The sequence below is a fragment of the Bos taurus genome, chromosome 18, assembly GCF_002263795.3.
Source record: "Bos taurus isolate L1 Dominette 01449 registration number 42190680 breed Hereford chromosome 18, ARS-UCD2.0, whole genome shotgun sequence".
Classification (NCBI taxonomy): Eukaryota; Metazoa; Chordata; class Mammalia; order Artiodactyla; family Bovidae; genus Bos; species Bos taurus.
Genome location: NC_037345.1, coordinates 35,874,851 through 35,888,762, shown reverse-complemented (window position 1 = coordinate 35,888,762; position 13,912 = coordinate 35,874,851). Strand labels below are relative to the sequence as shown.

The 13,912-nt window shown below is 44.1% G+C and overlaps 1 protein-coding gene across 4 annotated transcripts in view; it reads right to left on the bottom strand.

Annotated features, from left to right (window-relative positions):
- The window catches only part of ZFP90 (ZFP90 zinc finger protein), a 30,299-nt gene extending 17,212 nt beyond the window's left edge, over positions 1–13,087 (bottom strand). The window contains exons 1-3 of one of the 4 annotated variants that reach the window (XM_059877473.1): positions 12,989–13,087; positions 6,271–6,422; positions 5,399–5,467 (exon numbers count right to left, since the gene is read on the bottom strand). In XM_059877473.1, the coding sequence (XP_059733456.1) occupies positions 5,399–5,431 (33 nt within the window). In that variant the 5' untranslated portion in view covers positions 5,432–5,467; positions 6,271–6,422; positions 12,989–13,087. Of the gene's footprint in view, positions 1–5,398; positions 5,468–5,733; positions 5,954–6,270; positions 6,440–12,988 lie in introns of those variants that run through there. The other 3 variants (XM_059877474.1, XM_005218864.5, XM_002694906.6) reach the window with 3 other exon arrangements.
- Between the last annotated feature and the right edge of the window lie 825 nt (positions 13,088–13,912).

The window sequence follows — 13,912 nt, the reverse complement described above, 5'->3', positions numbered from 1 at the left end:
TAAAAAATGAAAGATTCTCTCAAAAATTATACTTAATGTTTAAGGGAAGTGTTTAAGGGAAAAACATATATAGGGAGAAAAGAAGGAAATTCATGAGAATAAATAATGAAGTGCTAAAAGAATTTTTTACTAAAAAGCCTGTATTAAATATATGCTCACATACTTTGATAAAATGTATTTTAATAAAGGTAATAGAAGTCACAGAAAATTCAGGAAAACAATTTTATTTTTGAAATGTGTCTTAGAGGAATAGGTTTTGACATACTAACACTGTCTTAAAAACAAATTTATTAAGACTCTTCAGTGAAAGTCACACTGTTTCATGCAGTTACTTTATCAAAAAATGAGCATCACCACAAATGGAAAAATTACATTTTTGTTATGTGAAGAGAAGAAAATGCAGAAAGTATAAAATGACTTCTTAGGGTTAAGTGATTATTAATGTTCATTCATGAGACACCCACTTAAAGCATGTGTACTCTGGAGCAAAGGATGAAAGAAGTCAGGTGGTCCTACTGCACAAAAGCAGGAAGCCCCATACAGAGATAGATGGGTAAGCACATCACTCCATGACCTAAGAGAGCACTATGACAAGTATGCACAGTGCACAGGAGAGGCACTTGATCTTACCCAGGGGAAGTAGGGTCTGAATTGAAGCTTAAAGACCAGCACAGTCAGCTCGGGAAGAGATTAAGAAAGGGGGCCTCCACACAGAGGGAGCCTGAATATCCCTGACCACAAATATCCTGATCTGGTTCAGCAAGTGGCTTGGTTTTCCTGGAACACTGTGTCTGAGTTGCAGTGACTTGAGACACCTTTTGCTGGGTCTGTTCATCCTGATGACCAAGCCAGAGCTCTCTTGGGATCTAAAGTCAACAGACACCAGGGCCTGGTCCCTTTGCATTGCCTCCTCTTCAAGATACAACACCGAGAAACCTGGTTGCCACAAGCAGCTTTTGCTTATAAAACCTTCCTCATTTCCTACTTTTCCGGTGGCTTCAACTTTAAGAATGGTAAACAGCTTTTCAAAATCCTAACTAAAAACACAGTACATATATAATGAAAAAAAAAAAAGAATGCATAGTGTTTACACAGCTATAGTTATTAACAATTTATACATAGATCCCCAAGATTTGGGGGTATCTCACCTGACCCATCTCTGCTCCCACTGCCCTCCCACCATAGGGCGACTTCAATTGTTTGTTAGCCAAGACCTGGGAGAAGGTCTTACCTGCAGGAGCCCCAACTTTCAAACTCTTGCTCCTGCACATCATTCACAGCAATCTTTAATTGTACAGTTTCCAGCTCAAAAACTTGGGCTCAAGCTACAACAGTCTCCTCGCAGCTCCTTGAACACACCAGACACACATCCCACTGTTTTTCCAGACCTGAATGTTAACTCCCATACTTCCTTCCATTCATTCATTCATACAGTCATTGAGCAAATAGTTAATGAACCAACCCCTATGATATGTTAGGACACTTTTCTAGGCAACTGGGAAACATTAGTAAACAAAAAGCAGAGACCATTACAAATTTTGTTCCCTAATGTATCCCAACCACCTAGAAAAGTGTCTTGGGCTTCCCTCATGGCTCAGCTAGTCAAGAATCCACCTGCAATGCGGGAGACCTGGGTTTGATCTCTGGGTTGGGAAGATCTCCAACAGAAGGGAAAGGCTACACTCCAGTATTCTGGCCTGGAGAATTCCATGGTCTGTACAGTCCATGGGGTTGCAAAGAGTTGAATACAACTGAGCGACTTTCACTTCACTTCTTCAGAAAAGTGTCTTAACACAACATAGGGGTTCAGTGACTATCTGCTGAATGAATGAATGGATTACCAAGGCCAAAAAGAAAAAAGCCCAAAATCCCTTGTATTCTCATCTTCCCACACCGACTGTCATACAGGACAATGGTTTCAGGTGTAGGCCCCTCATCTTCTTGCCTCCCAACCTGTGTTCCCAGATGCTCAGTTGTGTCAGACTCTTTTTGACTCCATGAATGGTAGCCTGCCAGGCTCATCTGTCCGCAGGATTCTACAGGCAAGAACACACTGGACTAGGTTGCCATTTCCTTCTGCAGGGGATCTTCCCAACGCAGGGATAAAACCCACATCTCCTGTATTGGCAGGTGGATTTTTTTTTTTTAACTACTGAGCCACCTGGGACGCTCCCCAACCCCTGACCACAGTCAGTCAGCTCTACTCCCATTACCTATATTTTTACTTGCTTCGAGCCTGCTCCTATTCAAAGATGCAATCTTCATTGAATCTTTCCCACAGGCACACTTTCCTCTCCCTTCTGCACTTACAGCAGGCTCTGGATCTCTGCAGCAACACTTGACACCACCTTTCTAGTGCTATACTTCTACATGAGGCTGTCTTTCCCTATTAAATTAACTTCCCGGATAAGTAGTCACATGACTCACTATTCAACTTTTGTACTCTTAACAGAAGCAGAAGATATTAAGAAGAGGTGGCAAGAATACACAGAAGAACTGTACAAAAAAGATCTTCATGACCCAGATAATCACGATGGTGTGATCACTCACCTAGAGCCAGACATCCTGGAATGTGAAGTCAAGTGGGCCTTAGGAAGCATCACTACGAACAAAGCTAGTGGAGGTGATGGAATTCCAGTTGAGCTATTTCAAATCCTGGGAAGATGATGCTGTGAAAGTGCTGCACTCAATTTGCCAGGAAATTTGGAAAACTCAGCAGTGGCCACAGGACTAGAAAAGGTCAGTTTTCATTCCAATCCCAAAGAAAGGCAATGCCAAAGAATGCTCAAACTACCGCACAATTGCACTCATCTCACAGGCTAAATGCTCAAAATTCTCCAAGGCAGGCTTCAGCAATACGTGAACTGTGAACTTCCAGATGTTCAAGCTGGTGTTAGAAAAGGCAGAGGAATCAGAGATCAAATTGCCAACATCCGCCGGATCATCGAAAAAGCAAGAGAGTTCCAGAAAAACATCTATTTCTGCTTTATTGACTATGCCAAAGCCTTTGACTGTGTGGATCACAAGAAACTGTGGAAAATTCTTCAAGAGATGGGAATACCAGACCACCTGACCTACCTCTTGAGAAACCTATATGCAGGTCAGGAAAGCAACACTTAGAACTGAACATGGAACAACAGACTGGTTCCAAATAGGAAAAGGAGTACGTCGAGGCTGTATATTGTCACCCTGTTTATTTAACTTCTATGCAGAGTACATCATGAGAAACGCTGGGCTGGAAGAAGCACAAGCTGGAATCAAGATTGCTGGGAGAAATATCAATAACCTCAGATATGCAGATGACATCACCCTTATGGCAGAAAATGAAGAGGAACTAAAAAGCTTCTTGATGAAAGTGAAAGAGGAGAGTGAAAAAGTTTGCTTAAAGCTCAACATTCAGAAAACGAAGATCATGGCATCCAGTCCCATCACTTCATGGCAAATAGATGGGGAAACAGTGGAAACAGTGTCAGACTTTATTTTTTTGGGGCTCCAAAATCACTGCAGATGGTGACTGCAGCCATGAAATTAAAAACTGCCTACTCCTTGGAAGGACGGTTATGACCCACCTAGATAGCATATTGAAAAGCAGAGACATCACTTTGCCAACAAAGGTTCATCTAGTCAAGGCTGTGGTTTTTCCTGTGGTCATATATGGATGTGAGAGTTGGATTGTGAAGAAAGCTGAGCACCAAAGAAATGATGCTTTTGAACTGTGGTGTTGGAGAAGACACTTGAGAGTCCCCTGGACTTCAAGGAGATCCAACCAGTCCATTCTGAAGGAGATCAGCCCTGGGATTTCTTTGGAAGGAATGATGCTAAAGCTGAAACTCCAGTACTTTGGCCACCTCATGCGAAGAGTTGACTCATTGGGAAAGACTCTGATGCTGGGAGGGATTGGGGGCAGGAGGAGAAGGGGACGACAGAGGATGAGATGGCTGGATGGCATCACCGACTTGATGGACCTGAGTTTGAGTGAACTCGGGGAGTTGGTGATGGACAGGGGGGCCTGGCGTGCTGCAATTTATGGGGTCGCAAAGAGTTGGACACGACTGAGCGACTAAACTGAAGGGCCATGCTCAAAGAAAGAGAACCACTGACATTGGGAAATTTCTGCCTAAAAAGCTCCATTTGTAGGGCCAGTGTTCTGTCATGTCCTGTCCTCTGTCTAGTCATCAACTGCAGCCTGAGGTAGGTAACCCAAGTGAACACTGTCAGGCCGTTCTATGAGAATACAGCTGAACCAGAGTGCTTTAGGGAACACAGGCTTAAAAGTGAAGTTTAAAGAGGTCTCTAAGTTCACTGCTTGGAACACAGATCCATTTTCACCATCAAAACGTAATCCTACCCCCAGCGGGGAAATGATAATCACCTCCATGATGTGTTAAGTATGTTAAGTCATCTGAATTCTCACAAGCTACTGAGAAAACACTTTATATGGAAAGGTGCTGATGACAGTGATTTCCTCTGGCTCTCCTCAAACCAAGTAACTGGTTTGTTCTAGTTTTGTTACTTGTCTTACTCCTGAAGGCTCACTCATTAAAAAGAAAACATGTAACAAGAAGTAAAATAATATAAAGGCATGATATACTGTGTTTAATTTACTGTAAACTGCTTTTAAAGAACATCAGTAATTTTTATCTGCTTCGACTGTCTCCTGCCCTAGCAACTAGAATTTGTGATTTTTTTCCCCCTTAACTGTAGGAGAGTGTGGATTAAAACACCAACTGAACCTTGTTATATTTTCACGGATAGACTCTATGTAATTCAATGGGTAAGCTCAGAGTTGGGATGCTTCTAGAAAGTGCCTCCTCTCTCACAAGAATAAATAGGTTCACAAATCAGTATCATATTAATTAAGTCGAAGGCTGGACATCCTGGGACGTGCATTACTATACCTGTTAGAGCAGAAAAGAACACGAAAAGCTATGGGACAATCTTCCTTTGTTGTTTCCCTCCTTGCCTGGGAAGAGACCATCTCCAGCCTCTTCCTAAGCAACTCCAGACCAGGCTTCTCTGGCACCTGGGTCAGAAGCTGGGGCTCCTCTCTCCTTCACTCACAGTCACTTTCCCCTCTACAGTTTTCTATCCTGTCACCCCACCCTCCAGATTCCTAATCGAAAGAGTTCAAGGAATTGGCTTGGCACTCGGGAGTCTCAACACTGGCACTCCCCAACACGTCCACTCTCAACTCCTCCCACAAGACCACCCCTCCCTGGTCCCCTCCTTCCCACAATGCAGGGCCCCTTCGGAGAAGCCCGCTCCGCCCAGCTCTGGACACTCTGGTTTCGCAAGGCTAGGAGGCTCCGAGGGGGCGAAAGAGCCGGGAAGGGGATTCGCTCCAGTGGAGAACAATGACCGCTCCAAATACACCCCGGGGTAGCGACGGGCTGCTCACCTGGTGCCTGGCCGTCGGAGGCCTCGGGGCCATCCCTGGGTCGCCGGGCAGGGCTCCCAGGGACAGGGTCTGGGGAGAGAGAAGAGGGCCCACTCAGCCGGCTGTGACCGCCGACTCCACCGCGGCCCGCCCGCCTCCGCCCCCGAGCCACTTCTCCAGAGTAGAGAGGTGGGGAAGCGCGCGGGCCCCGCGTGGGCCTGCCTTCCCCAAAATGAAAGGCTCGCCGCCGGCCTGACACTCTCCTCCGGCCACGCCCAGTACCACCCGCGGGACCGTGGGCGCGGTTGCGCGCACGCACGCCAAGCCCGTGGGAGGGGCCGCCCCGACCGGCGCACTCGAAATCACCGCCTGCTGGGGCTCCGGACTTCGCGGCCTCGGGCCCATACGGTGCTCCGGCCGGCTCCTTCCACTGCGGGCCTAGTTCTCGGCAATTCTGAAGCGCTCGGGGCGGCCCAAAGCGGCCTTAGCCGCACCGCGTCTGGACAATGGCCCCAGCGGCCCGTTAGAGCGGGAGGTGCGCCTGCGCACGCGGAGCCTAGCTCCCTCCACCCCCGGCCGTGGCGGGCGCGCGACTACACTTCCCAGAGGCGCCCGCGCCTGGGTCCCACCGAGGCTGCCGGGGAGGACGCGCGTTTTCAGAGGCGCCCAGGTGGGGACTGCTGTCAGGGCCCAACGGGGCAGAGAGTGGAGCTTGAGTACTCCTGCGTCCGAGTAACAATCACCGAGTGTCTTCTCTGTGCCAGGGGCGTGTTGCTCGTGGCAGGATACTGCGATAAATCGGGCAGGAAATATCCTGCTTTTGGAAAGCGAGCGTGCACTCCTGTGGACTAGGCAGTAAAACGTAAATATATCAACAAGACAATTTCACTTACTGACTTCAGCCATAGGAATGAGACAGTGGAGGGCACGGGGCAACATTGTCTCTTCTGTGCCGTCTTCACTCGTGGGTCAGTGCTGAAGGCTTGGACACGGACTCCCCAGACCACATATACTACGACTAAAATACTTGATGAAATAGTTGGTACTAGAGAAGGAAAGAACAGAAAGCCTTCAGATGAATCCCCTGGTAGCCTCCTGAACAGTATTAAAAAACAAACTGTACTGTGGTTCTTGTGGTTAAGTCACTAAGTCCTGTACGACTGTTGCCAGCCCATAGACTGCAGCCCATAGGCGCCTCTGTCCATGGGATTTTCCAGGCAAGAAGAATACTGGAATGGATGGTCATTGCCTTCTCCAGGAGATCTTCCAGACCCAGGGATCCAACCGGGGTTTCCTAAGTTGAAGGTGGATCCTTTACTTGACTGAGCCACCAGGGAATTACAATATTCAATCAGTTCAGTCGCTCAGCCGTCTCCATCTCTTTAGGACCCCATGGACTGCAGCACGCCAGGCTTCCCTGTGCATCAACAACTGGCGCCTACTCAAATCCATGTCCATTGAGTTGGTGATGCCATCCAGCCATCTCATCCTTTGTGGTCCCCTTCTCCTCCTGCCTTCAATCTTTCTGAGCATCAGGGTCTTTTCAAATGAGTGAGTTCTTCACATTAGGTGGCCAAAGTATTGGCGTTTCAGCTTCAGCATCAGTCCTTCCAATGAATATTCAGGGCTGATTTCCTTTAGGATGGACTGGTTGGATCTCCTTTTAGTCCAAGGGACTCTGAAGAGTCTTCCCCAGAACCACAGTTTGAAAGCATCAATTCTTTGGTGCTCAGCCTTCTTTATGGTTCAACTCTCACATCTGTACATGACTACTGGAAAAACCATAGTTTCGACTATATGGACCTTTGTTGGCAAAGTGATGTCTCTGCTTTTTTAATACGCTAAGTTTGTCATAGCTTTTCTTCCAAGGAGCAAGCATCTTTTAATTTCATGGCTGCAGTCACCATCTGGAGTGATTTTGGAGCCCAAAAAAATAAAGTCGGCCGCTATTTCCACTGTTTCCCTATTTGTTTGCCATGAAGTGATGGGACCGGATGCCATGATCTTAGTTTTCTGAATGTGGAGTTTTAAGTTAACTTTTTCACTCTCCACTTTCACTTTCATCAAGAGACTCTTTAGTTCTTTTTCCCTTTCTGCCATAAGGGTGCTGTCATTTGCATATCTGAGGTTATTGATATTTCTCCCAGCAATCTTGATTCCAGCCTGTGCTTCAACTAGCCAGCATTTCTCATGATGTACTCTTCATATAAGTTAAATAAGCAGGGTGACAATATACAGCCTTGAGGTACTCCTTTTCCTATTTGGAACCAGTCTGTTGTTCCATGTCCAGTTCTAACTGTTGCTTCCTGACCTGCATACAGATTTCTCAGGAGGCAGGTCAGGTGGTCTGGTATTCCCATCTGGTGAAGAATTTTCCAGCGTTGTGGTCCACACAGTCAAAGGCTTTGGCATAGTCAATAAAGCAGAAGCAGATGTTTTTCTGGAACTCTCTTGCTTTTTCAATGATTCAGCGTATGTTGGCAATTTGATCTCTGGTTCCTCTGCCTTTTTAAATCCAGGTTGAACATCTAGAAGTTCATGGTTCATATACTGTTAAAGCCTGGCTTGGAGAATTTTGAGCATTACTTTACTAGCACGTAAGATGCGTGCAGTCGTGTGGTAGTCTAAGCATTCTTTGGCATTGCCTTTCTTTGGGATTAGAATGAAAACAGACCTTTTCTAGTCCTGTGGCCACTGCTGAGTTTTCCAAATTTGCTGGCATATTGAGTGCAGCACTTTCACAGCATCACCTTTTAGGATTTGAAATAGCTCAACTGGAATTCCATCACCTCCACTAGCTTTGTTTGTAATGATGCTTCCTAAGGCCCATTTGACTCTGCATTCCAAGATGTCTGGCTCTAGGTGAGTGATCATACCATTGTGGTTATCTGGGTCATGAAGATCTTTTTTATATAGTTCTTCTGTGTATTTTTGCCACCTCTTCTTAATATCTTCTGCTTCTGTTAGGTCCATACCATTTCTGTCCTTTATTGTGCCCGTCTTTGCCTGAAATGTTCCTTTGGTATCTCTAATTTTCTTGAAGAGATCTCTAGACTTTCACATTCTATTGTTTTCCTCTATTTCTTTACACTGATCACTGAGGAAGGCTTTCTTATCTCTCCTTGCTATTCTTTGGAACTCTGCATTCACATGGGTATATCTTTCCTTTTCTCCTTTGCCTTTCACTTCTCTTCTATTCACAGCTATTTGTAAGGCTTCCTCAGACAACCATTTTGCCTTTTTGCATTTCTTTTCCTTGGGGATGGTCTTGATCCCTGACTCCTGTACAATGTCATGAACCTCTGTCCATAGTTCTTCAGGTACTTTGTATATCAGATCTAATCCCTTGAATCTATTTGTCACTTCCACTGTATAATCATAAGGGATTTAATTTAGGTCATACCTGAATGGTCTTGTGGTTTTTCTTACTTCAATTTAAGTCTGAATTTGGCAATAAGGAGTTCATGGTCTGTGCCACAGTCAACTCCCGGTCTTGTTTTTGCTGACTGTATAGAACTTCTCCGTCTTTGGCTGCAAATAATATAATCAATCTGATTTCAGTATTGACCATCTGGTGATGTCCATGTGTAGAGTCTTCTCTTGTGTTGTTGAAAGAGGGTGTTTGCTCTGACCAGTGCATTCTCTTGGCAAAACTCTATTAGCCTTTGCCCTGCTTCATTCTGTACTCCAAGGCCAAATTTGCCTGGTTACTCCAGGTATTTCTTGACTTCCTACTTTTGTGTTCCAGTCCCCTATAATGATGGAGAAGGCAATGGCAACCCACTCCAGTACTCTTGCCTGACAAATCCCATGGACGGAGGAGCCTGGTAGGCTGCAGTCCATTGGGTCGCTAAAAGTCGGACACGACTGAGTGACTTCACTTTCACTTTTCACTTTCATGCATTGGAGAAAGAAATAGCAACCCACTCCAGTGTTCTTGCCTGGAGAATCCCAGGGACGGGGGAGCCTGGTGGGGTGCTGTCTCTGGGGTCACACAGAGTCGGACAGGACTGAAGCGACTTAGCAGCAGCAGCAGCCCCTATAATGAAAAGGACATCTTTTCTGGATGTTAGTTCTAGAAAGTCTTGTAGGTCTTCATAGAACTGTTCAACTTCTTCAGCGTTACTGGTTGGGGCATAGACTTGGATTACTGTGATATTGAATGGTTTGCCTTGGAAACGAACAGAGATCATTCTGTCGTTTTTGAGATTGCATCCAAGTAGTGCATTTCAGACTCTTTTGTGGACGATGATGGCTACTCCATTTCTTCTAAGGGATTCTTGTCCACAGTAGTAGATATAATGGTCATCTGAGCTGAATTCACCCATTCCAGTCCATTTTAGTTCGCTGATTCTTAGAATGTCGACGTTCACTCTTGCCATCTTCTGTTTGACCACCTCCAATTTACTTTGATTCATGGACCTGACATTCCAGGTTCCTATGCAATATTGCTCTTTACAACTTCGGACTTTATTTCCATCACCAGTCAGATCCATAACAGGGTGTTGTTTTGTTTTGGCTCTGTCTCTTCATTCTTTCTGGAGTTATTTCTCCACTGATCTCCAGTAGCATATTGGGTACCTACCGACCTGAGGAGTTCATCTTTCAGTGTCCTATCTTTTTGCCTTTTCATACTGTTCATGGGGTTCTCAAGGCAAGAATACTGAAGGGTTTGCCATTCCCTTCTCCAGTGGACCACGTTTTGTCAGAACTCGCCATCATGACCTGTCTGTCTTGGGTGGCCCTACATACATGGCTCATAGTTTTATTGAGTTAGACAAGGCTGTGGTCCATGTGATCAGATTACAGTGTTATTTGATTACTTATGATAGTTCAGTTGGTAAAGAATCTGCCTGCAATGCAGGAGACCCCAGTTTGATTCCTGGGTCAGGAAGATCCGCTGGGGAAGGGATAGGCTACCCACTCCAGTATTCTTGGTCTTTCCTTGTGTGGTTCAGCTGGTAAAGAATCCACCTGCAATGCGGGAAACCTGGATTCAATCCCTGGGTTAGGAAGATCCACTAGAGAAGGGAAAGGCTACCCATTCCAGTACTCTGGCCTAGAGAATTCCATGGACTGTATAGTCCATGGGGTCATAAAGAGTTGGACACGACTGAGTGACTTTCACTTCATTTCTTGATTCCTTAGTATCAATAGCTTCATATGCCATTGCTTAGTATCCCCATTTTGTACTTGGGGAAATATATAAATGATGGAAAATTTTGACACAAAGAATTAGATTTACATAATTATGTTTTGTCGGGAAGATCCCCTGAAGAAGGAAATGGCAACCCACTCCAGTATTCTTGCCTGGAGAACCCCATGAACAGAGGAGCCTGGCAGGCTATAGTCCATGGGTTTGCAAGAGTTGGACACATCTTAGTGACTAAACCATCAATTATGTTTTATATACCACAAATAGTCTAAAAAGTTCCTAGACTTAGACTTGACTTTTTGACATTAGACAATCACACATTCATGTGGTAGAAAATAATTGCAAGTAAATGTTCCTTACATGCTTTATCAAGAGGATGGATATTAAAAAAAAAATAATGCTTTTCACCACTGCTGCAGGAATGTAACGCTCTGGAACAAAGCAAGCATCATTCAGAAATATGAATGAGTGGTCTAAGGAGGCCACTCTGAGGCAGGGACTCAGTAGACTGAGACTTAAGGAGGCAACTGCAGGAACGTGAGGGAGAAAAGAATTTCAGGCTGAAGGAACTGAGGGTGCCGAAGTCCCACGGTGGAAACAAACTTGATGGGTTTTCGAAACTGATACCTAATGGAGCTGTAGCAGAGTGAAGGGGAGGGAGAGTGACACAGAGGTAAGACAGTTAGGCTGGGGTTTGATGAAGCAAAGTTTTAGAGGCTATAAGGAGTGTGGATTTTACTTTAAGTGTGAGGGGAACCACTGGATTAGCAGCAGTGGAGTCACTTACTGCTATGAGGGGATAAGAGAAATATTTCCTGTTGTTCCAGAATTGGTAACCAGGACTCAGAGCTGAGATTAAATTCTTCTGCATTGAAAAGAGAGACAAGGGACTTCTCTGTTGGTCCAGTCATTAAGAATCTACCTGCCAATCCCAGGTCCTTCCCGGACCTGGTTTGATCCCTGGTCCAGGAAAATTCCACATGCCATGGAGCAGCTGAGCCCATGCGCCACAACTACTGTGTACTCTAGAGCCCATGCTCTGCAACAAGAGAAGCCGCTGTAATAAGAAACCTGAGCGCCTCAACGAGAGAGTGGCCCCCCCTTGCGGCAACTAGACAAAGCTCTTGCACAACAACGAAGACTCAGCACAGCCAAAAGTTAATTAAAATAAAATAAATAATTAAAAAAGAGAGGGACACATGGCGTTTTTCACAGAACTAAAAAAAATTATTCTAAAATGTGTATGGAAACATTAAAAACCCCGAATAGCCAAAACAATTTTGAGAAAAGAAGAACAAAGTCAGAGGTATCACACTTCCTGATGTCAAGCTATATGATGAAGCTGCAGTGATCTAAACGGTATTGGCACAAAAGCAGACACATACATCAGTGGAACAGAATAGAGAGCCCAGAAATGAAGCTACACTTATATGGGCAATTAATCTATGACAAAGAAGACAGGAATATACAATGGGGGAAAAAAAGATAGTCTCTTTGATAAACAGTGTTGGGAAAACTGGACAGCTACATGCAAAAGAATCAAACTGATACTCTCTCACACTGTGCCCAAAAATAAATTCAAATGGATTAAAGGCTCAAATGTAAAACCTGAAATCATAAAACTTCCAGAAGAAAACATAGGCAGTACTCTCTTTGACAGAGGTCTTAGTAATATATTTTTTGATATGTCTATCCAGGCAAGGGAAACAAAAGCAAAAATAAGCTAATGGGGCTACATCAAACAAAAAGCTTTTCCCCAGCAAAGGAAATATCAATAAAATAAAAAGACCATCTACTAATGAAACAGGACACCTACTAACGAAACAGAAAAAAAAAAAATCTACTGAATAGAAGATACTTGTAAATGATATATCCAATAAGGGGTTAATATCCAAAATATGCAGAAAACTCGTACAACTCAACATAAAAAACCAAACAACCAAATTTTAAAAATGGGCAGAAGATCTGGACAGACGTTTTTCCAAAGAAGACATACAGACATATGAAAAGATGCTCAACATCACTCATTATCAAGGAAGTGAAAACAAAACCACAGTAAGATATCACCTCACACCTGTCAGAATGATTATTATAAAAAAAACAACAAATAAAAAATGTTAGTGAGGATACTGAGAAAAGGGAACCCTCATGCACTGTTGGTGGGAATGTAAAGTGCGACAGCCACTATGAAAAATACTGTTGGAGATTTTTCAAAATATTAAAAATAGAACTACCATGATCCAATGATTTCACTCCTGGGTATTTATCCAAGGAAAACAAAAACACTTAATTACAAAAGATATATGTACCCTATGTCACTGCAGCATTATTTACAATAGCCAAGTGCCCATCAACCCATGATGGGCAACCCAAGTGCCCATCAACACACGAACGGATAAAGAAGATGTGGTATATACACAGTAGAATATTAGCCATAAAAAAGAATGAAATCTTACCATTTTTGACAACATGGATGGACCTAGAGGGCACTATGCAAGGTGAAATATGTCACAGAAAGACAAATACTGTTTGATTTCACTTGTACGTGGAATCTGAAAAACAAAACAAATGAAACAGAAAACAGAAACAGAGTTACAGATACAGAGAACAAACAGGTGGAGAAATAGACGAGGAAGATTAAGAGGTACAAACTTGCAGTCCTGAAATGAGCCACCGGTATAAAATTACAGTGTGGCAAATATAGTCAGTGACAAAGTAGTATCTTTGTGGTGATGTACTGTAACTAGGTGATCATTTGATGTGTATAGAAAAAAAATCACTATGTTGTGTAACAGAACTAACAGTGTTGTGGGTCAATTATACTTTAAAACCAAATAAACAAACACACAAAGTCATAGAAAAAAAGATCATATTTGTACTTACCAGAGGCAGAGGGTAGGGGGGAGAGGAAATTGGATAAAGGCAGTCAAGAGATATAAATGTCCAGTTATAAGTAAGTTCTAGAGATGTAATGTACAACATGAGCTATATCATTAACACTGCTGTATGTTATACATGATGGCTTTCCATAATGGCTCAGGGGTAAAGAATCCGCCTGACAATGTAGGACACGCAGGAGAAACAGGTTTGATTTCTGTGTTGGGAAGATCGCTTGTAAGAGTAAAAAGCAACCCGCTCCAGTAATGGCTGGGAAATCCCTTGGACAGAGGAGCCTGGCAGGCTACATACAGTCCATGGAGTTGCAAAGAGACGTGATTTATGAGATTGAGCACACACCCACGTGAGGAGATTAAAGGAAGAATTCTTCAGAAGAGCAAGCCTTCCACCTAGTGGGGAATCTGAGGTTCTACACCCTCAGCCAGAAGAATGTGAGAAAGAAAACCCTGAGAGCCCCCCAGAAGGGGAGGGTTTATAAACTA